Below are 27052 nucleotides of genomic sequence, written 5' to 3' on the forward strand. Positions count from 1 at the left end.
CTCACTAAGCGTGGGCAGGCCCGCCAGGTGTGAATTACATCCCAACAATGGCCACATCCCCGGAAACGGCAATTGCTAGAGGTCAGGTTGACATGGGCAATTTGTGCTGAAACCCAATACCACTGCAACACTTTGTATGCCGCCTCTAAGAAGGCAGTATTAACCACTGCCTGCCGGCTGTCATGTGACGTCCTTGACTTTGAGCAGGTATATCTGAATGATGTCTGCAACTATAGGCATTATTCAGATATTGTCTTTTTCAGCCGGTGATTCCCTACACCAGGGATAAGCAATTAGCGGACCTCCAGCTGTTGCCAAACTACAAGTCCCATCATGCCTCTGCCTCTGGGTGTCATGCTTGATGCTGTCAGAGTCTCGCTATGCCTCATGGGACTTGTAGTTTGGCAACATCTGGAGGTCCGCTAATTGCTTATCCCTGCCCTACACCATAAGAACGATCATAGTGGCCATTCAGGGCCTACCGGGACAACACAGTGATTATTGCTAGCAGCTATAGCCACTGACAATAAAGACATGAAAAATCAGACAGGCTGGTTGTAGCCAAGTTGATCAACTGATTGTTTTTGTATGAGTGAGTGGTATTAATATTATGTCATTATTAATTGATTGAATAAACATACACTTAGAAAAAGTCGTTATGTAAAATTTTTACAGAATTATGAAGTGGTAAATATGCAAAATCTGTCCAAAAGACTTGCATGTAAAATAATGTGGTTGTTTTTGTTTTCTTGCAGATTCACATTTATTCCCTTGGAATGACCTTATATTGGGGAGCAGATTATGAAGTACCACAAAGCCAGGTAAATCCACATGATCTATGTCCAAAGGTACATCATTGCTGGGTTTTACACTTTTGCTTGTTCTGTGTGTGTGTGTGTGTGTGTTACTGCTCAATGGTCACAATCCATTGAATGAGAAAAGGGGTCACATTATGGGGCCACACTTTCTCGAGATTGCGGCCCCCCTTTTTTTATTTTATTTATCCCATTTATGGTTAATTAACAGTGTAGATGTGTGGAAGTTAGTTGGGAGGAGCCTGCCCCTTTAAGGGGTCGAGATAGTGCTAGGCAGGAATAACCAATGGGGACTGAGGAAAAGTTCAGGAAGTGCCGGGAGGGGTTATAAAAGGGCCAGCAGGTGCGGGGGTACTTCCTCTTTCCCGGCGGACAGCAAGGAGAATTTGAACTCTGGAAAGTGCAGTCCTCTCTACCTGATGGAAGCCTTAATTATGCAGCTGGTGGAGAAGGCGGGCGGTGCAGGAGGTGAGGCTTGGCTGAGGCATTGCCTAGCGTCAGCGCCCGTGGAAGAGGTTCAGCCTATGGACCAAGAGGAAGGCGACTTTGCTAACGACGATGGCAAGGCGGGGAGAGCCTGAACCCGCCCCATATGCAAGAGCAAGGAGGAGTGTGCCGCCCGAGCGTGTAGCGCAGGCTACGGCGGTAGCCAAAGAGCATCGTATGCCGCAGGAGGAGCCGAGTGAAGATGGCAGAGGCGTGACGTCACGGGGCGGCCAGAAGAGGCCGACGTGTTCCCAGTCGCTGGCTAGAAGAAGCGGTCGGCGTGTCCAGCCACAACAGACAGCACCCACCACAAGGGGAAGAGCGACTGCGGCACAGTCTCCCAGACATCAGCCGGCTGCAGTTCAGCAGGGAACACAGAGCGCAGAGGCGCTGCATGTGCCTGGCTCACAAGCAGGGCATGGACAAGTCCCTTCTGCGCTGCTGGAGCAAGTGGCTCAGCAGCAAGCCTTGCAGCCTACGGCAGTGGGCGAGTTAAACCAGCTACAGGTATTGTCTGGTCTAGTGGCTTCACTCTCCTCTTTGATTCAGTCTCTGTCTAAAACAGCACCTGCTGTGCCTGCAGCTTCACTAGTTTCTATGCCAGTGAATCATTCTGTTCCTCCTGCTCTGCCTGCTCTCCCTGTCAGCTTTTCCTCTCAGCACAGTAATATGTTGAATGATGTTTTACAGCTTGACAGGTCAGCTCCTGAGTCATTACATGCCAGAGTCAATGTACCAGAAACGTATATGAAAGATGTCATGCCTTGCGCAATGTCCCCTTTAGGATACCATTTAAATGCTGCTGTTAAGGAAAAATTTTGGAAAGGGGAGTATGTGGACATTCTTTCTCTCCTACCTGCCCACAAGGATTTTCTGGTTAAGTCAAACCGGAGGGGTGAGGAGAGAGTTGAGGAGGATAGACGTTTAACATTTAACATTTAATAATTGGCTACAAGCCTTTTGCATTTATTCTGGCATAATGGCGGAGAAGCACCCTGACAGGTGTGGGGGGCTTTTTTAGCATTTGGATCATATCCTGGAAGCATACAAATACTTTGGGGGCCTCGGGTGGTTTTATTATGACGAATCCTTTCATCAGAAACGGTCTATTCACCCGTCACTTAGGTGAGGTATGAAGGATGTGGGCCTGTGGCTCAATCTGATCTTGCCACAGAAGCCAGTAGCACCCAGGCAGCCTGCGGTTAACCCGCCCACGGCAGCCTTTAGAAAGGGCTGCTGTTTCGCATTTAATGACAGTCAATGCCGCTGGAATAATTCTTGCAAGTACGAATGTTCAGTCTGTGCGGGGGCGCAACCGGCGGCTAAATGTTTTAGAAGAAATGCCGCTGCAGGTCCTAGTCAGGCACAGCATATTTTTTTCCAAAAGCCTGCACGCCAGTGAGGCTGGAAAAAAAGTGCCCGTGGTTGGACATCTACCCAAACAAGGAGAAGGCTTGTGTGCTTAAGGAAGGGTTTGCCCAAAGTTTTCCGCTACCTTCCTTTTCAGGAGTCGGGTGTAAATTGGTGGGGAATTTGACTTCCGTAGCTCAGTTTCCCTAGGTGGTAAGGGATAAGTTATGTAACGAATTAGGGGAAGGGAGGATTGCGGGTCCCTTTGTGCACCCACCTTTTAGTAATTTTTGAATTTCCCCTTTAGGCATAGTGCCTAAACGTGAGCCAAATGAATTCCGTATAATACACCATTTATCCTTTCCTAAAGGTGATTCGCTAAATGATGACATTAATGGAGATTTGTGCTCAGTGTCCTACGCCACGTTTGAAGAAGCGATTGGTAAGATCAGGATGTTTGGCCCGGGGGCTTTGTTGGCAAAAGCGGACATAAAATCAGCGTTTCGGCTCTTGCCAGTCTCCCCAGCGGCTTTCAATTCTTTGGGTTTTTATTTTGAAGGACATTATTTTTTTGTCTCCCTATGGGATGTTCGATGTCTTGTTCGTATTTTGAATAATTTTCCACATTTCTTCACTGGGCTCTGGGCATTCGGTCTGGGTCAGACAGTATAGTGCATTATTTAAACAATTTTTTATTTGTCTGTCCAGCGGACTCTGGTGCTTGTTTTGATTTGTTGACAGCATTTCAGGTGATGTCCTTATGCCGCGTACACACGATCATTTTTCAGCATGAAAAAAAACGTTGTTTTTCAACATGTCCAAAAAAATAGGATTTTTTGTACTCACCGTAAAATCCTTTTCTCTGAAGTCCATGGACGGACACAGCTCCTTAAATCTTGACAAGTGGGTTATGTTCCCTGTTTACAGGAGAGGACTAGGCAGAAACATGTTAAATAGTTAAATACATGTTACATTAACAGAGTTGAACAGCCCCGCCCAGGGGGCGGTCCCTCCAGACATAACCCTCCTCACTGCAGCTTGCAGCCTCAGTTCGTAACAAGCAGTACAAACCTAAAAAGGAGGGGTGGGAGCTGTGTCCGTCCATGGACTTCAGAGAAAAGGATTTTACGGTGAGTACAAAAAATCCTATTTTCTCTTATCGTCCATGGACGGACACAGCTCCTTAAATCTTGACAAGTGGGACGTCCCCAAGCAGTGTCAAAAAACGAGGGGTGGGAAATATATCAGTAAAAACAATTTTAACTTCACCCCAAAACAAGCAGAGCTCCTCAACGGAGGAGGTGCAACTTTAAACAGCCGCCGGCAAAAACTAGCGGCTGAAAAAAACATCATAAGATGCACTCACAGCAACCATGTAAATTCTGGAAAAAGCGTGAACGGACGAGCAAATCGCCGCCTCGCACACCTGTGAGACCGACGCATGATGTCGGGAAAAAAAAAAAAAAAACCCAGGAAGCACCAATTGCCCTGGTCGAAAGTGCCGTGACCGGAAAGGGGGGCCCGCCCTTAGGAGCATAGGCCTGTATGACGGCCTGCCCGATCCACCGAGAAATGGTGGTCGACGAGACCGCCAGGCCCTTTTGTGGACCAGACACCGACACAAAAGAGAGTCAGAAGCTCCGAAATGGAGCCGTAGTAGGCTGGTATACCCGCAAAGCGCGTACCACGCCTAAAGTATGAAAGGCCGAAACCTCCTTCGGAAGAAGGGAAGGTCGCGGGCGCACCATCACCTAATCCTTATGGGGGATCAAGCATGGCGGCTTGCAAGACAAGACCGCCAACTCAGAAACCCCTCTAACAGAGGTAAAGGCCACTAAAGGGGCCACCTTCTGAGATAGTGTCAAGAGAAAATCTCTCTGATGTTTCCAAAAGGAAGGTTCCTGAAGAACCGAGAGCACCAGAGTCAAAACTCATGGGGGAAGAGATGGGCCAAGAGGGGAAAGTATATGACAAACCCCTTGCACACAAAAAAAGGGGACCCACCAGGGAACGGGCCGCAAAAAGGCCACTAAAAGAACACAGCCAAGGCTGAAATCTGCCCCCAAACGGTGCTTTAAGCAATTTTTAGATCCAATCCAAGCTTTAAAAACAGCAGGACCCTGGACATTGAAAGTACGCCCGTGGACGTCACTCCATCCCTTCGCACCAAGAGAGGTGCGACGGTAGATCCTCCGGAAGAAGACTACGGTGCCCTGTTGAGATGACCGAGTCAGACAGACCCTGGTCACCTAAAGTCTGGCTTCCAATAACCATGTTAAGCAAGTCAGTGACTGTACAACAGGAGGAAGTATGGGACCTTGAGACAGGAACCTCCTGCCCTGGCAATCGCCAGGGTGCCTCCGCTACCAGGCGCCCGATATCAGCGTACCAAGGACGCCGAGAGTAATCTGGAGCGATTAGAATCATCGGGATCTCCTCAGCATCCACTCTGTGGAGCGGCCGAGGAAGCAACTACCATGGAGGAATGGCAAAAAATCACCGATACAGACCCCACAGGGCCACCAGCGCGACTGACGCGTCTGTACAAGATCACTAGACCTGGCCACTAACTGACACCCTTGCGGCGGAGACAAGCTGCCAGGAGATCCATGCCATGTGAGGCTCACCTCCTGCAAGGGAGCCGAAACACCCCAAGCACAAAGACCAGTCGCCCTGGTCCAGCATCTGGCGACTCCAGTAGTCTGCCTGCCGGCATACCTGATGGTAGACTGAAGCCACGGCCGTGGCGTTGTCCGGCTGAAACCAGATTGGTCGACCACAAGGAGAAGCATAGCCTGATCGCCTAAAATAGTAGGACAATGAACAGTAGACAGCACCTGGTATTCCCAGGCGGTCTTCCACCAGGCACTAGCCAGGCCCGACCCTGGGTAGCTACCGAGACCAGACACATTCAAGGAGGTGTGGTCATAGGTCCACGCAAGTCCAGCGACTCAGGGCCGACTGGACCCCCCAGTTTTGTGAACCTCCAGGTTCACAACCCGTGAGCTGGCATTCGTCGTAAACACCGACCACTGGAAGGAAGGAACAACTTCCCGGACCGAAGAGTCGGGAATCTCTGTCACCAACTCAGAGAGACTCTGACTAGGTGGCGCACAGGAATCTAATGATTTCAGAGACAAGAGATTTTTACCACCTGGACAGTAGTTCCACTGGAAAACCAGGGTGTGGAACTGGGAATACTGTACCACCTTGAAGTAGGCTACCCACAGACCATGAACCAGCAGGCGCCCGGAGAGAAGACCGATTGTGTGATGCCAATACCTTCTCCACAGACTGAAGAGTCTGCAATTTCTCCAGGGGAAGAAGGACCTTTGCCACTGAGGAGTCTGGATCAACACTAGATACTCCAACGCTGAGTCGGAACCTAGCATGCCCATAATTTGAACCCTGGGTCGCACACATGTAGGGCAGGCTTGCTGCCACTGAGCTACACTTTCTGGCCTAAACGTTTAACATCCACCCGAATCTTCGGAGGGTCTGAATGGGAATAACCTATCCACTAGGTCGGAGACAGAAGCTGCTCTCAGAAGAAAGTCGTCAAAGTAGCCAATGAGGCAAAGCCTCGCTGTCCCAACAAAATTCAAATAAGTGCGAGCTCCTAGCTGAAAACCCATGGTGCTGACGCCAGATCAAAAGGGAGGGCCACAGGCTGACAGAGACCCTTCTCTCATCACGAAGCACAGAAAAAAACACTGTGACATGTGCAAAACGGGACATGCATGTATGCGTCCCTGATGTCCGAGGACGTCAGGACATCCCCCGGATGAAGCGCAGCTACCACCGAACAAATGGATTCCATGCGGAACTACCCGACGTTCACAAAGGTATTTAGGGCCTGAGGCCCATAGAAAACCCCAAAACTCTCGTCCTGCAGGAAAGGTAAAATTACCTTGCAGCTTAGCAAATCCCACACTGCCCAAGGCAGACCGACGTGCCGGGAGGGGAAGACACAAGGACAGAACTTTGTTCTGTGGATAGGAGGAAACCCTATCTAGTACTCCGAAGAGACCACCTCGCAGACCCACTAGTCGTAGAGCAGGGAGGTTTCACTGAATTGTGAACCTGCAAGCCGCCCCTCCCACCTAGAGACAGGGAGGGAAGGCTATATACATTGGCAGGATTTGGGTGCCGGCGTGATCGGCTTATGCACCCAGGGACAGATTAGTCCCCCAGCTGGGCCTTTGACGGCCTGGGAGGGTTGCCCCTAAATAATACACACACACATAGTGTGTATGTATATTATGTAGGTGTATGCACACATGTCTTTGGAGGAAACCGGAGTACCCGGAGGAAACCCACACAGACACAGGGAGCGACAATGCAAGCTCCAGGCAGATTGGCGTCAGTGTGCAGATTTGAACCAATGACTCTTTTGCTGCCAAGTAATGGAGTTAAGCACTACACCACCGTGTGCATAAAACCATTCTGAAACAGACGCCCTGGATAACAAGGGCGCAGCATTCAATGAAGCATCACAGACCTATATGAGGCCCTGGACCAGCTGGTCCGCTAGGCTAATAACCTCAGGAGAGAGTCGGTGCTCCTCCACTGTCTGGTGCAAAATGCTCACTCTGTGAGTTGTATACAGCACTAGGGGTCAGGACTACTCCAAGATGGCCGCCGAGCGTTCAGAACGCGGCCACAGGAAAAAGGCCAGCACAATGTAAGCTGCGCCATAGCGTGGCTACGACAAAATGGGCGCCAATGGGAGTTTTCAATGTAATTGAAAAATCTCCCAAAAAAATAGCGCCAGCGACCACTGAGACCCCAGTGTAGTGGCCACAATAGGCCGCAAGCCAGACCCCAGCATGGTAAACATGGAACGGGTCAGTACTTCGGATCTTCTATCAGTCAGATCCATACAAGTAGGGGTTCCCGCCCGGCGGTGAGGGACTACAAAAGCCCTCAGTGGCTTTTCTCATTCCGCATCTCAGAAGTTATCAAAGAAGGGCACAGAAGGAAAAAACCTACACAGCGGTCTGATTTGTGTGATCCAAAAAAGACCGAGCCCTCGGCGGAAACCCAGCTGCACTATGCAGCTTAGGAGAGTCCCTTGCAGCAGTAAAAAGCGCACCCATAAATGCCTTATTCTGCCTTTTTTTTTTTTTTTTTTTTTTTTTTTTTTTTAACTAGGTACCTAGTCCATGGCTCCATAACAGAGCATTCCCCAGGGGATAACGGGGGAAGGGGGCACTCTTTTACCGCCCGCCCGCAGTCCACCCCCACCCTGGCACAAACTGTGTCCAGGACTAACAATAAAAACTCTGTGGGAATCACAGGTGCTAACACCTGCTGCCACCACCAGCATGTGGGGAAGGACACAGATACTGACTCCAATATTTACATAGTGTGTATTATAATATGCACACCTGTCCATACAAATAGACAAAAGCTCCTAGAGCCCTATTCAGGGCCTCTCACCCACTTGCTGCGCTGACCAGGGGTAACCAGGGGACTCCCTCAGGAGGAGACTGCCCAGCGCTGCCTGTGAGGAAAAGAACCGTGAGGTAACTTTTGCAGGGACCTGTGTTTAAACAGGAAAAGCCTCATAGGGCTGTTTTATTTAAGGACAAGTCACAGATACAGCATAAAAAGCAAAACCATTACAGGTGTCACCAATCAGTCAGCGTCTGCTGAAGTATAATCATAAACATCTGTGCTCATCACAAGGCTTTTTACCTCACAGGAAAGCCCAATACAAAAAAGAAAAAGCACAGGCCAGATAACACAGTCCCCTCAGGAAGGCCCCCTCCCCCCTGACAGCGGCAATGTTAGCAATGCAGCAAGGGAAAGGAGCAGGGAAGGGAGAAGGGACCCCCAAACCCCAGGAATGCCCAGCTGTACCAACCCACCGAAGCAGGAGGGACTGTACTTACCCGTCCGAGCGAGGACTCGCTGACGCATTCCTGACAGACCTACAACCGCAATGGAGGTAGCTGTCGGCCCGGTCCACTGTGATTGAGACAACACCACAGCTCAGTCATATGTGGACCTCGGAGCAAAGCTCACCGGCCACCTCAGGAGTCATGAGGTATGGCGTGGCAGACCAAGCCTCTTTGCAAAGGTGTGCCCACGCTTGCTGGTCGGACTGAGTAGACTACAAGGATCTATAATATCCAGCCTGTCTCTCAGCCAACAGTTGAAAGAAGATTCTTCAAGAAAAAGTAAAGTAAAATAAAATAAAATTTCTCCTCAGGGCGCTGGGCCCAAAGGGAGCCATACGTCCTTCTCCTTTGCTAGGCAGAACGAAACTGAGGCTGCAAGCTGCAGTGAGGAGGGTTATGTCTGGAGGGACCGCCCCCTGGGCGGGGCTGTTCAACTCTGTTAATGTAACATGTATTTAACTATTTAACATGTTTCTGCCTAGTCCTCTCCTGTAAACAGGGAACATAACCCACTTGTCAAGATTTAAGGAGCTGTGTCCGTCCATGGACGATAAGAGAAACTAAGTTTTCCCAACTTCATCATTAAAACGACGTTGCCTACACACCATCGTTTTTAAAAAATGATCTAGCAAAGCGCGGTGACGTACAACACGTAAGACGGCACTATAAAGGGGAAGTTCCATTCGCTTTTGGGCTGCTTTAGCTGATTCCGTATTAGTAAAAGACGATTCACACTTTTTTGTCTGTTACAGCGTGATGAATGTGCTTACTTCATTATGAACGGTACGAACGAGCGCTCCCATCTCATAACTTGCTTCTGAGCATGTGCGGGTATTTTACGTTGTTTTAGCCCACACACGATAATTGTTTACAACCCGGAAAACGACATCGTTTAAAACTACGTTTAAAAATGCAGCATGTTCGAATTTTTTTTTTTATAATTTTTTCAGAACCTGAAAAATTATGTGTAGCCCACACACGATCATTTTAAATTACGTTTTTGAAAAACAACGTTTTCTTCATGCCGAAAAATGATCGTGTGTATGCGGCATCAGAGTTTGGTGTACCTTTGGCTGAAGAAAAGACTTGTTTGCCCAGCTCAACGTTGGAATTTTTAGGTATTGAGATAGATACCCACAGGATGAAATTTCAGTTACCACGAGCGAAGTTGGAGAAATTGAAGATGCTAATTACGGCAGCGTTGCACAAGAAAAAGGCGCTTTTGAAGGAAATGCAGTCGCTCCTCGGGGTATTGGCATTTGCGTGTAGAATCATGCCAGTTGGCAGAATTTTTTCACGCCGGCTTTACTTGGCAATAGCAGGTTTGAAATTCCCATTGGATCATGTCAGATTAACCCTATGAAAGAAGATTTGAGGGTTTGGTCCAGTTTTCTTGATTGCTATAATGGCAAGTCATTTTTTCAGGCTGAATTTGTTGTAGCACAGGACTTTTGTTTGTTCACGGATGCGGCTGGTTCAAGAGGCTTTGGTGCCATCTGGAGATCACTGGTGCTGTGCGGCGTGGCAGGATGCTTGGGTGTGTTCAGGTGCTACAAGAAACGTGGTTTCCAATATTGGTGGCTTTGGAGCTGTGGGGCTCAGAGTTCGCGAACAGAAGGATATTGGTGGAAACCTATAACAAGGGTGTGTTGTACGTAGTGAATTGTCTCTCATCCAGTTCAGTGTTTGTAATCAAGATCTTGCGTCAGGTGGTTTTTAGATGCCTTAAATTCAACATTTGGTTAAAGGCTAAGTATGTTTCGGGGATATTGCATAACATAGCGGATTCTCCATCGCGTTTCCAGGTGGTGCGTTTTCAGCTTTTGCTTTCAGAGGCGGACGTGGATGGCACTCCGTGCACGGCCCATCTGTGGGAGATGATCTGAGTGCAGTGATGGATGCTATTGGGGGCTCCTTGGCCCCTAAGACTTGGTCGTGTTACTCCACAGCTTGGAGCAGTTGGGTAGCCTTTGCCAGTAATGAAGGCTTTCAGTTTAATAGGCCTTCGGAAGGCGCTATTCTAGGTTTTTTGTCCAGTCTAATGCGGCAGCGTCTGTCTAGTAGCCACGTGGCCAGAACGTTAGCCAGCATTTCCTTTTTCTTTTGTTTATTGGGTTTGAAGCCTTGTACTTTTTATTTCTCTGTGAAACAGGCACTAAAGGGGTACAAGAGGTTGACTTTTGTCACGGGTGACAGAAGACCAATTTCCTTCGGCATTCTCAGTGGCCTCTGCAGGGTTACTTCAAGGGTTTGTTTTTCCCTTTATGAAGCCTTATTATTTAGGACCGCTTTTGCGCTGGCTTTTTTTGGGGCTTTCCGCATCTCGGAATTAGTCCCTGCTAATAAGCGAGGTGTTACCGGGATTCGTTTTGATCAGGTGTTAGATCAGTCGGGAGTTCATATTTGGCTAGGTCATTTCAAAACGGACCAATGTAGTAAGGGTAAATGGGTGCATTTATGGGAGAACGATGATGGATTCATGTGCCCTGTGGCATTGGTAAGGGAGTTCCTGGAGATTATTCCTCATCCACACAAATTCTCTATCCCTTACAAAATATCAATTCGATGCAGTCCTGAAAAAGAGTTTGGATAGTATGGGATTAAGTAATTTTTAGGTTTTCCTCCCATTCATTTCGGATAGGTGCAGCCAGGTTGGGATTTCCGGAAACGGACATTAAGACACTGGGGAGGTGGAAGTCTAAATGTTTTAAATTGTATGTACGTCCTAATTTGTTTAAATTTTAGGTATATATATGACAAAAGGTGAGCATACCCCTACTGACATTTAAATCACGAAACCCAGAAATCCTATTAGGTTGTCACTTCTCCTGACAGGAGGTCACCGCCGTAGCCAAAAACTTGCATAAAAATTATAGGTAATATCCCACAGGAGAGAACCAAGAATGGAATACCCCCGGGGATAAAAGAGGCTACTATAGGCAGTGACGGACAGTGTTATAGGTCAAAAAAGTTTATTGAATAGTACAAAAATTAATAATACTGGGGTGAATAATTTACAACATGTGGGCTAACACTAAAGCCAATACTAAAAACCAACTGACAATAGCCGGCAAGTGTTGCACCAATAAACCAGGTTTATTGTTAGTGTGCAAACAAACAACACATAAAAAACATAGACTGACATGGACAACAAATAACTAAGGCAGTCCGGACGCCAAAATGGATCGCACTTACTGGGATTTCCATGTGGTAAAAGCACCGTGTGTATTAGTAAATAATGGTGAAAAAATTGGGAACCATCAGTAAGTGCGTCCCCACGGGAGAAAGGGGTTAATTAAAATTATTGGATGATATAAGGAGGGGCTAGCTGATGGTGTCTGATTGCTGGTAGGCTTGATCCTATAGCAATTATAGAAGTGCCAGAGATCTGCGATTGTCCTTAAAATGTAATAACACTGGGGATTAAAAAGATCGGATTTTCCTATGTATGGGCTATTGAAAGAGGAAAAATTTCCTTATGGTCGTTAACTCTCAACTTTCCCGATACAGTCACCTCTGTTAGATACAGGATACAAAGGAATCAGCAAGGTGCCTGAGCTGAAATGCATGTCTTAATTCAATCAGTGTAAATGGTACTGAGATATTCTCTATACAGCTACGTTCAAAGTCCTCGTGGCTGACGGTTGCACTGTTCATAGGCACATAAACTACGGCTTGAACACAATAAAGTGTTAACAATCTTACCACCTCCGTGGGTTGAGGGATTGTGATATATGGCAAGATCTTCTACCTTCTGTTGAAAATATACCCCATGTTCCGGCGTCTAGATGTCCAGATGCGCCTCTGATGGGCAATGAATTGGTAGGTTGCCGAGCCGTGAGTTGTATATCGTGATCCTGTGCTTGTATTTCTCTGTTCGCTGGCGCCAGTCTATTCCCTTTGTCAGGCACATGCTGTTAAGCAATTACATGCATGTAGCTTCATCAGGACAAAATACAATTTTAGGTACCAAGCACACAGTTTGGATTCCGGGGCACCCATTTGTATATTGGGCGCAAAAGAGTTGCGCAACGCAACTAGTCATTGATTTTGTCCCTGCACCTGGATTCTTTTCAGTTATTATGGAAGGCATAAGAGGCCTTCAGTGGTTTCAACTGAACTTTCATTTAAACAGGTTATGTTTGGTATGGCCGTTGCCATCTATTTTGATAATTCACCTGGGTGGTAACGATGTGGGGAACGTTAAGACATTGGATTTGCTGTTCATGATCAAGCGTGATTTACATCACTTTTGTACAACTTTCCCAGGTACAACAATAGTATTTTCTGAGGTGGTTCCTCGCCTTTCATGGCTCTCCTCTGCACAGAGTAGGGTCATGGAAAAGATGAGGAAAAGAGTCAATAGGGCTTTTGAGAAATTCATGCCGCAGGTAAGGGGTTTCTCGTATCGGCATGTAGACCTGGAAGGGGGTTATCCAGGGTTGCACAGGCGGGACAGGGTCCACTTATCTGAAGTTGGTAATGACATATTTAATTTGGGTTTGCAGAACATTATTGAAAAGGGGTGGGCCGGGCTTTATGCTCAAGTTGAGCTACTGCTCGAGTTCTGACAACTGAGCAGGTAGAATATGTTTGTTGGAATGTTTATCAAAATTTTGAGTGATAATAAAGGTGTCGCGGCCAAGTTTTTGCCAAAATAAATTGTTTGTTACTTATTTGTTATTTGCATCTGGGAAGGTTGGTTTGGGCGGGTGCGACCTGCAATCTCATTGAAAGTCTCATGTCCATAGTGTCTGCCTTCATCTAGGAAGAAGTTGAAGGCTTAACATTTATATAGACTTGCGGTAATATTCCCCTCATTGCATGTACCACAGGCTGCGTTTTGAAAGTGGGTAGGATTTATATAGTTTAATATAAAGATTTGTCGTAACGTACAACCTGCAGTGTGTGTACTGTATCTCACAAAAGTGCATACACCACTTACATTTTTTCAAATATATTATTATATCTTTTCATGTGACAACACTGAAGAAATGACCCTTTGCTACAATGTAAAGTAGTGAGTGTACAGCTTGTAAAACAGTGTAAATTTGCTGTCCCCTCAAAATAACTCAACACACAGCCATTAATGTTTAAATCACTGGCAACAAAAGTGAGTACACCCCTAAGTGAAAATGTCCAAATTGAGCCCAAAGTGTCAATATTTTGTGGGGTCAACATTATTTTCCAGCACTGCCTTAACCCTCTTGGAGAGTTCACCAGAGCTTCACAGGTTGCCACTGGAGTCCTCTTCCACTCCTTCATGATGACATCACGAAGCTGGTGAATGTTGGAGACCTTGAGCTCCTCCACCTCCCATTTGAGGGTGCCCCACAGATGCTCAATAGGGTTTAGATCTAAAAACATGCTTGGCCAGTCCATCACCTTTACCCTCAGCTTCTTTAGCAAGGCAGTGGTCGTCTTGGAGGTGTGTTTGGGGTCGTTGTCATGTTGGAATACTGCCCTGTGGCCCAGTCTCTGAAGGGAGGGGGATCATGCGCTGCTTCAGTATGTCACGGTACATGTTGGCATTCATGGTTCCCTCAATGAACTGTAGCTCCCCAGTACCAGCAGCACTCATGCAGCCCCAGAGCACTGACAGGCTGACCCCCCATTCCTTCAACCTCTGCAGCAATGCTTGCAGCACTCGTATGTTTCAGGGTCTTGGCAATCTTCTTGTAGCCTAGGCCATCTTTATGTAGAGCAACAATTTTTTTTTTTTCCCCAGATCCTCGGAGAGTTCTTTGCCATGAGGTGCCATGTTGAACTTCCAGTTACCAGTATGAGAGAGTGAGAACAATAACACCAAATTTAACACACCTGCTCCCCAATTCACACTTGAGACCTTGTAACACTAACAAGGCACATGATATCGGCCCAGTTTGGACAAGTGTCATTTCTATAGTGTTGTCACATGAAAAAAATATAATAAAATATTTACAAAAATGTGAGGTGTGTACTCACTTTTGTGAGATACTGTGTGTGTGTATAGATTGATAAATAGAGGGAGATGGAGATATAGCTCTAAATATAGATGGATATAGATATATACATTTTTATATATATATATATATATATATATATATATATATATATATATATATATATATATATATATATATATATATATATATATATATATATATATATATATATATTATAAAGTGCCATTGACCTAAGGCAAAGAAAGTTTAAAATTCACATCTTTGCAATTGAAGCTGTGGTAAAATAAAAAAATATTTGTAAGCGATCGTTTTAAAAATTGTTAAAAATTACTTTCTGCATTCAAAGTATTTAGAATTCACAAGCAATGGGCTAGAAGAAAACAAACTTTCTCCCAAAGTTCCAAAGTATCCTATCGTATTCTATAGTATAAAAAAAAAAAAAAGATCAACGTTTATCACACATAGTAGTAATAACAAACAATTATTTTTAAAATATACAAATAAAAGTGTTTTTTGTTTATGCACACAAAACAAATTAATGATTTTGGCAATAATTGAGGACGTGATAACACCAGATGCAGTGGGGCTGCGCTTGCAGCTAAATTCAGCGCAGCCTCAAAGCATAGATAAGGCAAAATGCCCTTTCTCCAATGATGCCATACTTTAAAATGAACCACTGCATCACAATGCTGCCATGGGAAATAGACCTCAGTTGAAATGTCACTTGTCACGTTTCAATAAAGTTGTGTGGAAGAAAGTAAACAATGGATGCATTGGCAGTGTTGTGTCACAGAATGCACCAGTGGCCATGTGTTCAGTGTAGCTCCCGATATGAATGGGATCCTTATTGCAATCTATTTTTATTTATTCGTTTCTTATTTATAAGTTTTTAACTGGTAAATTGGATACATATTCTCTTGTAAAATGTAATCTGATATATAAAAGGTGTTTAAAAAAAAAAAAAAAACCTCTAGGACAGAATGTTTTTGTATAGTATTTAGAGACTGACCAGAATGCATTAACTTTTTTTTTTATTTGAATGCGTATGAATTCACATTTGTTTTTCATTTTATCGTTTACAGCCTATTAAGTTGGGGGAACGGTTGAATAGCATTTTACTTGACATGTGCGAGGACCAGTTTTTAACAAGACTATCCACTCGAACAGTTTTAGATGGCTGTAGTGCCCATATTCGCAACAGCAACTGTGCGCCTTCCTTCTACTACATCAAACAGCTGGTGAAGCTGGTTCTGGGAAGTTTATCTGGGGTGAGTTTTGTACTTGCAACTTTTACATGTTAAAATTATACTGGGTATTTCTTTTCTCTTTGCTATCATGCATTTTCCCCCAAAAGCGTATGTGAAATATAATATAAAATGCATGCTTTCTGTCTTTTGCTATTCTAGCTCTTTAGTTTTGTCATTTGCATCATTTCAGGCCAGCTGCTTTCAGCTTGATATTAATGAAACCAGTGTATAGAAAAGCAATGGGCTGCATCTTGCAGTTCTATTATAATTGTCTTTCCTGCCTTAATGACAGGTCTCAGAAGATTGCTCGGCCATTCAGGACAGCGCAGCGCGACTTGCGAATGCGCAGTGCGCACCTGGCTGTGAAGCCGCTGCTGTCAGTCAAAGGCTATGAAGAGAGAGTGGGGGCGGGGCTGAGTCCCGCTAGCTATGTCAATAGACTCAGACAGTCAGGCTCAGGATTGAGCATGCATGAGTGGCTTCCTATGAAGACACTTGGTGGGGAGGAGAAGTCAAGAGCGCCAGAGGGGGACCCCAGAATAGGAGGATTGGGGCTGCTCTGTGCAATAACATGTTTGTTTAAAAAAATAAAATAAAATTAAAACTTTACAATCGCGTTAGGAGATTTGAAAGAGGCTGAGAGCATTAGAAGGTACTTTTCGAGATATGAATACATACTTAAATAGTTTATTTTTTTTTTAATCAGAGTTTAGTGTCACATTTAAAGTATATGTAAACCCTAGCAATAAACTTCTCGTATTTGTTCCCTTTTGGTGTGTTATATGAACCATTGAAAACATTTAGTTATATCTGCTTAAAGTGGTAGTAAACTCTGTACTACCACTTGTACCTACAGGCAAGCCTAAAATAAGTAATAAGGTACTGTAAATATCTTCTAAATTTGCACAGTTTAGGACATATTAAAAGTGCATGCAGCTGATGACATCATCAATGCATGCTCTCTGAAAGTCCGGCTTAACCCCGTGAACCCGGAAGGAAGACCGGGGGAAGATATCGGCCATCTCAGCTGTGACATTCCCTGGAGTGCTTTGTTTTAAGGTAAGACCATCATAATGTGCTAGTATGCAAAGCATACTGGCACAATATGACATTGCCTTGCAGTTTTTTTTCTGTATTCACCTACGGTTTACTATCGCTTTAATATGTGCATAAAAATATATGTTGATCCTGCCAGTAATCCAGTTAGCTGATCCCTTGCTGTGCTCTCTGCTATTGCTGGTTGATCACTTAGCATTGTTCATTTGTCTTTCTAGAGCAGTGAGCACCTCTCCCCTTTTTATGAAGATAAGAAACAGAGGTGTCTTGTAGTCCTTTAAAAAGGTAGTAATGCTTCTTCATATATACAGTATGGTGAGGGAGCCCTGGGGCATGAAGTATGTTACTGGCAGGATCACCAGGTAAAAATGGGGGGGGGGGGGGGGACTGGAAAAGCAAACTAACGCAGCCACAACATCTGAGGACTGGTAAGCTGCAATATATTAAACATAAAAGAAGTAAAGTCTGCTGTGGCAGGTAAACTCTTGCTATAATGTTCAAATATGCACATCATTACAGGTATTCTCCCCTCCTGCACTGACTGATCTAGACTGTCAATTGCTGCTTCATCTCATGTGGACCGCCGTCTTTTACACCTCTTTCTCCAGATCCCTGTTGTCCTCTTTGACAGTGTCCAGTGATGCATGCAGAAAAATACATTGTCCCTAGGCCTTGGTTCTATTTGTAGCATCTTACATATTCAAGGGACAAGCGATCATGTACACTGCCATGCATATGCTTCACGGGCAGTGTACACTGATAATGAAACTGCTAAAACCAACAAGAGGCAGTTTTTTTGAAAAATACATTTTGCACGTCTCTTCTAAAAATATATATATATATATATATATATATATATATATATATATATATATATATATATATATATATATATATATATATATATATATATATATATATATATATATAATGATAGAAGGTGTTTTTTATTTATAATTTTTTTTAAGTAGAATTCTTGCTGTGGATTAATTGGATGTACACTTTTCTGTAAAAATGGATGAAGAAGACTAGGACAGCCGCACTCCAAAAAAGCGTTCCTTTTTAATAAAATAGGTCACAAAACTGACATGTCACAGCAGAAATCAACGCGTTTCACACTGTCATACAGTGCTTAATCATAGCTACACGTTTCTGTACACAGGGTTATCTGTATACTAATTGTAAAGTGAGCTGTATCATAATTTTTTTATTTTATTTTTTTAAAACATACCTAGTCTGTTCTACTAAACTGCTATGGAATTGTTCAAACAGGACCCTCCCTACTGTCTTTTAAATTTTTATTATTGTTATTGCAAAATATTTACATGACATAATATATTTTTTTTATTTCTATATTGCTGCTAATACTTTAATTTATTTTAATCCCACAGATAGACCAAGTGGGAAATAAAGCAAATGAACCAAATCGCTCTCAAGCAATCCGTGACAGACTAAGAGGAAAAGGTCTTCCTTCGGGTAATTTTTTTTTTTTCCTTGCTCCTCTTGTAATAGGACTTGGGACTTCTGGGGGCGAAAGCTCACCACTTGAGTCCTCTAGGGATGCAAAGAGTACATTAGTAATTCAGACCGACAGCGTTCACCCATTTTCATTTTGGATAGAGTACAGGAGGGTAAACCCCCTGTAATTTTTTATTTTATTTTTTGGTAAAATTTCCCTTTAATTCATTTTTCTGTAGACTGAACGGTGAGTGAAAATATTTTTCCAACATAAGAGAAATCCCTTCTTTGTTGTCACAGGAAGTGTTCCAATTGGGTCTCCCTGTTCTAGTGGCAACTCAAAATTTAGAATTTTTTCCTTACTTGGATAAGGACAAGCGCGAGTGTATCTATAACCAAGAGCACAGACACCAATAAAAACCTGACTGTGGTTTTAGCCTTTCAACATTAATATAAGTGTGTGTGTATGTATATGTGTGTGTGTGTGTGTATATAAAAAGGATTGCCTTTTTAATATACTTTAACATAAAGGTGACCATACACTGAAAGGTACTTACAAATTTGCCCATCCATGCTATACAATGCAGATGGATAAATCAGCAGTGCCAGCTGCTGTCGAAATTAAAGGATGTCAGGCAGGAGGGTGCTGACAGGGCCACCCTGGAAGTGCATGTTGGCCAGTTCCATCAAGCACAAGCTGAAATGTGTACAATGTATGGCCAGCATAAGTAATATTGCACTATACTATGTGGCACCAATCAAAATACTTCAGTATACTTGACTTTCAGACCAAATAATTCACCTTTTTTTAATGCATTATTAAACCCAAAACAAAAATGTAATATATTGCAGCTCATCAATCCTTAGATGTGGTGGCTGCATTTGTTTTCTTCTTCCTTTTTTTGGGGGGGGGGGGGGCTTTTACCCTACTACTTTTACTTGTACTACTTCATCCATAATGCAGACATCCTAGGACAGGAAGTGTGTTTAATGGCTGGATTACCAGGTGAAAATAAATTAAAGCCTAAAAAAGAAAACTAATGCAGCCACCATATCTAAAGCTGGGTACACACTGTTCGGTTTTTTTTTTCCCCCAACCACCAGGCGGAACAAAAACAAACAATGGCAAATTCATGCATCCACACAAGCAAACTGGATGCAGAAATCCTTCCCATTGTGCTATTGTATTCTGGGATTTGAGACCCCCCTGCTGTCAGAATATACCGGTCAGTGCTGCAGCTGATCCGATCAGATGAAGGATTTCAGCAGTAAAGTTCAACAGAAGCCAGTCTAACGATTGACTTCTGTCAAATAGGAGGGTCACACGCAGATTAAAATTTCAGCTGGCTCCTACTAAATACACATTTAGCTTACCATCTTTAGCTGTGACTCAGTATACAAACTGCTTTACCTTTAAATGGGTTTACTTTGCAGTAAGTTAAATATTACATTTTATTTATCACGTGAAAAATGTTTGTTTGCAACAGCCATCAACATTATTATGCAACAATAAAAAGTAATTTGTGTTTAAATTGGAACTCCAGCCAAACCTGTTTCCGTCCCATTTGCATTTGAATCCCTCATAATTTTCTCCCTTTCCCCTCCTCACTATATACCTCCTGAATTTTCTTTGAAGGGCACTACTGAAGCCACACTTCCTTTTTGCAGATGTCCAGTCTCCCACAGGACCCACTGTCTGTCTTAAAGTGTCTTTGACAATCTCCCTGGGAGTCACTGCTGTTCCTGTATCCTATATGGTGCACACAATTCTCATAGAGCATGAACACAGCCGCTGCCCCCAATTCGTGTGTGTGCATGTCCCCAAACTCGCACTGATATTGGCAGGGCTGTGTCCATGCAGCCTCTGTGTCCCACAAAACAGCTGTGCATCACTGTGTGGGTAAACATGGGCATACAGTATAGTTGCACTGTGTTAGTGAGGCCTAAGAAGTGTGGAAAGGGATTTCAAACTAGTAACACTGAACTGTGATCTGGACTGCAAACAAATGTAACTCAACTCATCTAGTTAACGGTCTTCTACTGGTCACACTTGGATAAAGATGTGTGTAATAATTTAGACAAACATGTCTGCTAAATGTCAGTCACTGTTGAGTAAATGTTACTGCACTGATTTGCTTGGCTCCATCTTACTCCACCCACAGGCAGATGATATGACGTTTAAAAAAAATTGTAAGGGTTAAAACTAGATAAATGTTAAAATAATGAAAGAAAAGAGGGGATATGTAAAATGATTGCTGAAGACTGTAATTCTGCTTTAAGCCAGCAGGTCAGCCCTTAGAAGTGAAATCAAATCATATATAATCTGTATTCGTTGGGGATTAGCACAGTGATTGTCTGAGTAAAAATATTACAATTCTATTACATGGAATAATGTGGCAGGAAGTGATTGGGCAACCTTGCTGATAACATTAAGTCACTGAAAAGTCTTTATTGCCTAACTCTGAATCACCTGAGTGAACAGATTATGATACGGATACAATATAGTACTAGATGTATTTATATGGAATACATATAGACCATTGTAAGAGAGGCGCTGGCTGTGTACTTTATTTTTCAGGTTAGATTTTCTCTTATGTCATGTATATGTAAAGTAGATTAAAAAAAATCGAATTAAAATGTAACAAATGTGTGTTCCAGTTTAGGAAAACGGTAGTGTCCTTTCACTGTGTATGCATTTCAAGTTATTGCTGTAAAGTTTTCTAGCTCAGCCTGTCAACCAGGGTTTCATGGGACCCTAGGGTTTCCCCAGAGGTTGTAAAGGGTTCCTTGAGCAGTAAGCAATTTCTGCATCTTGGATAAGCCATCACTAAATAACGACTGCATCCAATCAGATGCAGCCACAGTTTAGGCATTTTGACAGCCACAGCTGATGGGACTGGCTGTCAAAATACAATAGCCACAGTGGGGGCCTTTGTCCATCTGTGCTATATAGCATGGATAGAGCAATCGGTCAGAAACAAATCTATAAGTACAGTGGGCATAGAAAAAAAATCTAATTTTGTTGCTTTGCAGCCTGAAATGAAGAAACACAGTTGTTGTGTTATCCAGCTGTATTGTCTAGTGCAAATTATAACATCCAAGTGAAAGATAAAACACCAACATGTCAGGGGGGAAAAAAACGAATAACTGAGTTGGAAAAAGGATCAGCCCCCTTATGTCAGTATTTTGTTGGACCACCTTTTGCTTTAATTACAGCCTTTAGTCTGTTGGGATATGTCTCTTCTAACTATGCATATTTAAACTTTGCAATATGTTCCCACTATTCTTTGCAGAACAGCTCAAGTTCAGTTAAATATGATGGCGACTGCTTGTGGACTATAGTTTTCAAGTCATTTCATCAATTTTTCAATGGGGTTTAGGTCTGGGCTCGGATTAAGCCATGCAAGGACATTCACCCTTTTCTCCTTCAACCACTGTGTGGTCATTTTTGCTGTGTGCTTTGGGTCATTGTCATGTTGGAAGGTAAACCACCTTCCCATTGACAACTTTCTGGTAGAGGGCAGCAGATTTTCCTTAAATTTTGCCCCATGCATTTTTCTTTTATCCTGACAAGTGCTCCAGTCCCTGCTGCAAGAGAAACATCCCGATAACAGGATATTACCACCTCCATGCTTTGGAATGGTAGTTATTTGGATGGCGAGCTGTATTGAATTTCCACCAGACATATTGTTTGGTGTTGAGGCCAAATCATTAAATTTCAGTCTCATCTGACTAGAACACCTTTTTCCATGTGGCCTCAGAATCTTCAAGATGCAATTTAACCTTTTCAGCTCCAGAAGGTTTACCACCCCCCCATGACCAGGCCATTTTTTGCGATACGGCACTGCGTTACTTTAACTGACAATGGCGCGGTACCCAAATAAAATGTATGTAATTTTTCTCCCACAAACAGAGATTTCTTTTGGTGGTATTTGATCACCTCTGCCGTTTTTTATTTTTTGCGCTATAAACAAAGACTGAAAATTTTGAAAACAAAAACAATATTTTTTACTTTCTGCTATGAAACACATCCAATATTTTTTTTTTTTTGTTAACTAATTTCTTTATCAATTTATGCCAATATGTATTCTGTTACATGTTTTTGGTAAAAAATTAATAAAAAATCCTAATAAGCATATATTGATTGGTTTGCGCAAAAGTTATAGCATCTACAAACTATGGGCTATATGTATGGAATTTTTTCTTCTCTGTCTTTCTGACACTAAATTACACTTTTTGGGGACCAGTGACATCAATACAGTGATCAGTGCTAATCACTGTACTAATGATGCTGGCAGGGAAGGGATTAACATCAGGGGCGATCAAAGGGTTACATTTTGTTCCCTGGGAGCGTATGCTAACTGTTGGGGGGGTTGTTTTGACTGGGGGAAGACAGAGATCTGTGTTCCTGCTTGGCAGAAACACAAGATCTCTATCTTCCCCTCTGATAGAACGGCGATCTGCCTTGTTTACATAGTTTTGCCTCTTTCGTGAAAAATTAGGGTGCTGGCTAATATCTGGTACACCAGACCCGCTGATTGGCTCCCGCTGTGTTCATTCCTAGGCGCATACTTTCATAAATGGAGGCCAGCAGAAGGATGTCTGTGATCACCCTAAACAGTAGATCTTGTGAGGTAGAACAGTGCACCCACTGGCACGCCTCAATAAGTGACATTTAGGGCTTGTTTACACATAATGCAGTGACAGGCATTTTCTGCACTGAACAAATGGCAGTCACCATTTAGGTACATAAACAATTGTTTCTCTCTGTCCTGTTCACACGGCAACATCCTGGGGATATGAGGCAGTGATTTGCAGTAAAATTCAAACCTGTAACATTTTACCGCAGTGCACAAGTAAGCACTGCATGCCATATATAAATTGTCACTTTGTACACTTTAAATAAAGCTAAAACAAAAGTCAACATTATGATGCCCTTAAATGCACACCACACTGCACCCTTACCGTGGTTCACTGCAGCAGAAAACTGACATCCTGCAGTGCAATAATACTGAGCATATGGCTTGTGGGTAGTGTGAACAAGGGCTCATTCATACAGTGCCTTGAAAAAGTATTAATGTAACTTGACGTTTTCCACATTTTGTCAAAGTCCAGACCTAAATCCAATTGTCAGTCTGTGGCAAGACTTGAAAATTGCTGTTCAGACGTTCTCCATCCAATCTGACAGAACTTGAGCTATTTTTCCAAAAAGAATGGGCAAAAATGTCACTCTAGATGTGCAAAGCTGGTAGAGACCTCCCTAAAAAGACTTGCAGTTGTAATTGCAGCGAAAGGTGGTTCTACTGAGTATTGACTGGGGGGGGGGGGGGGGTTCAAATGCACACCACACTTCAGATATTTGTATAAAAAAAAAATCATCCTTTCCTTTCCCTTTTTTGCAAAATAGCTCAAGCTCTGTCATATTGGATAGAGAGAGCAATTTTGGAGTCTTGCCACAGATTCTCAATTGGTTTTAGGTCTGGACTTTGACTGGGCCATTATAACACATGAATATACTTTGATCTAAACATTTCCATTGTAGCTCTGGCTGTATGTTTAGGGTTACTGTCCTGCTAGAAGGTGAACTTCCGTCCCAGCTTTAAGTCTTCTGCAGACTTGAACAAGTTTTTTTTTTCTAAGATTGCCCTGTATTTGGCTCCATCCACCTTCCCATCAACTCTGACCAGCTTCCCTCTCCCTGCTGAAGAAAAGCATCCCCACAACATGTGTAGTGTTAGTTTTCCACCACGCATAGCGTCTTGCTTTTATGCCAAAAATTTCAACCAGAACACCTTCGTCCACATGTTTGCTCTGTCCCCCCACGTGGCTTTTCTCAAAATGTAAACCTTTCTTTCTTTTAACAATGGCTTTCTTCTTGGCTTTCTTCTTGCCACTCTTCCATAAAGGCCAGATTTGTGGAGTGCACGACTAATTGTTGTCCTGTGGACAGATTCTCACCTGAGCTGTGAATCTCTGCAGCTCCTCCAGAGTTACCATTGTCCTCTTGGCTGGTTCTCTGAATTACAGCTATATGCTCTCCTTGCCCAGTTTGTCAGTTTAGGTGGACGGCCATGTCTTGGTAGGGTTGCAGTTGTGCCATACTATTTTCATTTTCAAATGATGGATTCAACAGTGCTCTGTGAGATGTTCAAAGCTTGGAATAGTTTTTTTGTTAAACTTCTCCACCACTTTATCCCTGACCTGTCTGGTGTGTTCCTTGGTGTTCATGGTGGTGGTTGTTCACTAAGGTTCTCTAACAAACCTTGGATATCCTTACAGAATTATACTCAGAATAAATTACTCACAGGTGGACTCCATTTACTAATTAGTTGACTTCTGAATATAATTGGTTCCACTAGATTTCAGTTGGAGGTATCAGAGTAAAGGGGGTAGAAATCCCAACAGGATTCCTGGCAAGCTTGCCGTGCATACAGATGGCCATTTAAAAGAACCGTCGTTCTTTTGAATGGCAAGAACGCAGTGACTACATCGAGCCTGCGCTCGTCACATTCGATGCCGCCATCTTGCTACACCCCACAGTAAACTTGTATGCTACCGCGCATGCGTCGAACTCTTATCAAGCATGCGCAGGTCTCCAATGGAACAGGTAAGCATACAGACCACCGGTTTTCTCGGCAGGAAACACTCTGCCGGGAATCCCGACAGGAAAATAGAGAGCAGGTTCTCTATTTCTCCCGGGCAGTTTTCCTGTTGGGAAAACTGCTAGGGAACATACACGGCCAGGATTCCCGGCCAAATGCTCTCCTGGCAGTTTTCCTGCCGGGAAAACCGGTCGTGTGTACGAGGCTTTACTGTCTCGATCACCAGATGAAAATAGAAGAAAGAAGGCCTAAAGAAAACAAATGAATTCACCATATCTAAGAATAGGTACGATGCAATATAATGTTTTATTTTCGGTTTAATACTGCTTTAAAATGAGCAAGTGACTTTTGCACGGTAGCACTGCAAGTTTCCAATGCAAGTGTAGAAACACACGATGATGGCGTACCTACTCAAATACAACAGTCATTCATACAAACATTCTTTCTATTGGCAAAGCACTGTAATGTCTTCAAAGCAAAGACATTATTTTACCTTTATTTTTGTTTTGTAAATCTGGTTTTCTTAATGGTACACTTTTTTCCCCCCTGTTTATACACACCTGTAAGTAATGACTCCGAAGTAAGATGTAAGCAACTCTGCATAGTGAAGTAGCATGAAAAAAATCCATTTACAGTTTTTATTTTTTCAGCTTAGATTACATTTGGACTCCTACCTTAAATCTATCCATGTAGTAAAAATACTTGATTACTACGACCAGCTTGTGCTGAGTGTTCTGTTCTGAGTACAGTTATGTTCTGTAATGCCTACATATAAAAAAAACAGGTTCAAGCACCATGTTTAGGCTTCATAGATACAATCTCCTAGTGGTTAACTAGGAGGATTCACTCTTGACATTAAAACCATTTCAGAGATCGCTTGATTGCTTTTATACTGTATTAAAATTAAATTGGCCCAAAACTCAGTTGTGGGTAGAATTTTAGAATGCTTAATTATTTACCAGCTTTGTACATCTCTTTAGGGGTCTGTGCTATTAAGTTCTTCTCACCTGCCATAACCATTATAGGTTGGATTTGTCTTTGAAGTTACAAGAGATTGCAGCATGAGGGTAGATTATCTTCTTCCTATATGGATACAACTTAATTTATAGTCTCTCTGCCTCCATCTCTGTTTAAACCATCCAGCCATCAAGGTCTCGGATATGACAGTTCAGCAGGTGAACCAATCCACTAGTTATTTATGTATAACTAAAATTACATTATTGGGCAGCCTGGTTCTACTTAAAGCGAAGGTTCACCCTAAATATTAAATACAGCTTATCGAGACCAGCTCAATATGTATATGAACATTTGGCTAATAAAAAATGTATAGTCCATTCAAATACTGTGAATCTGTGGTTTTCAAGAGACACTTCCTGGTCTCCCTCCCGCGGGAGTGGGCGTGTCTCCTCTCTTCCCCAGTGTTTGCTGGGAGTTGATCGCAATGTCTCCTGGGAGCACAGTGTTGTGCTTTCCAGGTGACAATTCATAAAGCCGACCGACAAAATCTTGTGGGATTTCACATGTCACGTGACTCAAGAAGCAAGTCACGTCACAGCATTCACCGCTTCCAGGAAGTATTTGCTTGTGGGCTTCACAGTGCCCACAAGCAAGATGGAACATTCCAGGAGGAATTTTTATAAAGTATTATTTACGGCCGATTCACAGTGCGGGGGAACAGAAACATAAGACATGTGAGTACAAGCTTGACATACCGAAAACCCATAGATGCACAGCAAAAAAAAAAAACGATGTCCCGCAGAACCCCCGCTTTAATATGCAATTTGAAATGGCTTTATCAACTGTTGCATTTGTTAAAAAAAAAATAGTTCTATCAGATATTTTTTTTATTAGATTTTAAAAATTGCCTATGATTATTTCGAAATGATGCATGAATATCCGGATCTCTGCGTGTGGAGTACTGAACTATACTTTGTTTCCGGTAAAAGCATCCATTTGAAATATAGTTTGGAATATATAGATATATCTGATGCTACTTGCCAAGAAACACAAGTTTTAGGAAGCATTGCTGAAAAGCTGTATGTTTAATGAAAATGTAAACTCTGTTTTGTATTCACTTAAATGAATGGTTTCACTTGGAAAATCAACATTTTCTGAATAATTAATGGAGCATTTATGAAAGTTGAGCTAAATGTCCATGTATAGCTATCTTTTTTTTTTTTTTCTTCT

At 43.1% G+C, this 27052-nt stretch overlaps 1 protein-coding gene across 11 annotated transcripts in view; it reads left to right on the forward strand.

Moving 5' to 3' along the window:
- Positions 1-27052, forward strand: part of PTPN13 (protein tyrosine phosphatase non-receptor type 13) — a 350570-nt gene that overhangs the window by 157804 nt on the left and 165714 nt on the right. For 8 of the 11 annotated variants that reach the window (XM_040326640.1, XM_040326643.1, XM_040326655.1 and 5 more), the window contains exons 4-6: positions 756-848; positions 15585-15770; positions 18197-18281. In XM_040326640.1, coding sequence (XP_040182574.1) covers positions 756-848; positions 15585-15770; positions 18197-18281 — 364 coding nt within the window. The remainder of the gene's footprint in view (positions 1-755; positions 849-15584; positions 15771-18196; positions 18282-27052) is intronic. The other 3 variants (XM_040326645.1, XM_040326669.1, XM_040326674.1) reach the window with 1 other exon arrangement.

The sequence above is a fragment of the Rana temporaria genome, chromosome 1, assembly GCF_905171775.1.
Source record: "Rana temporaria chromosome 1, aRanTem1.1, whole genome shotgun sequence".
NCBI classification, from domain to species: domain Eukaryota; kingdom Metazoa; phylum Chordata; class Amphibia; order Anura; family Ranidae; genus Rana; species Rana temporaria.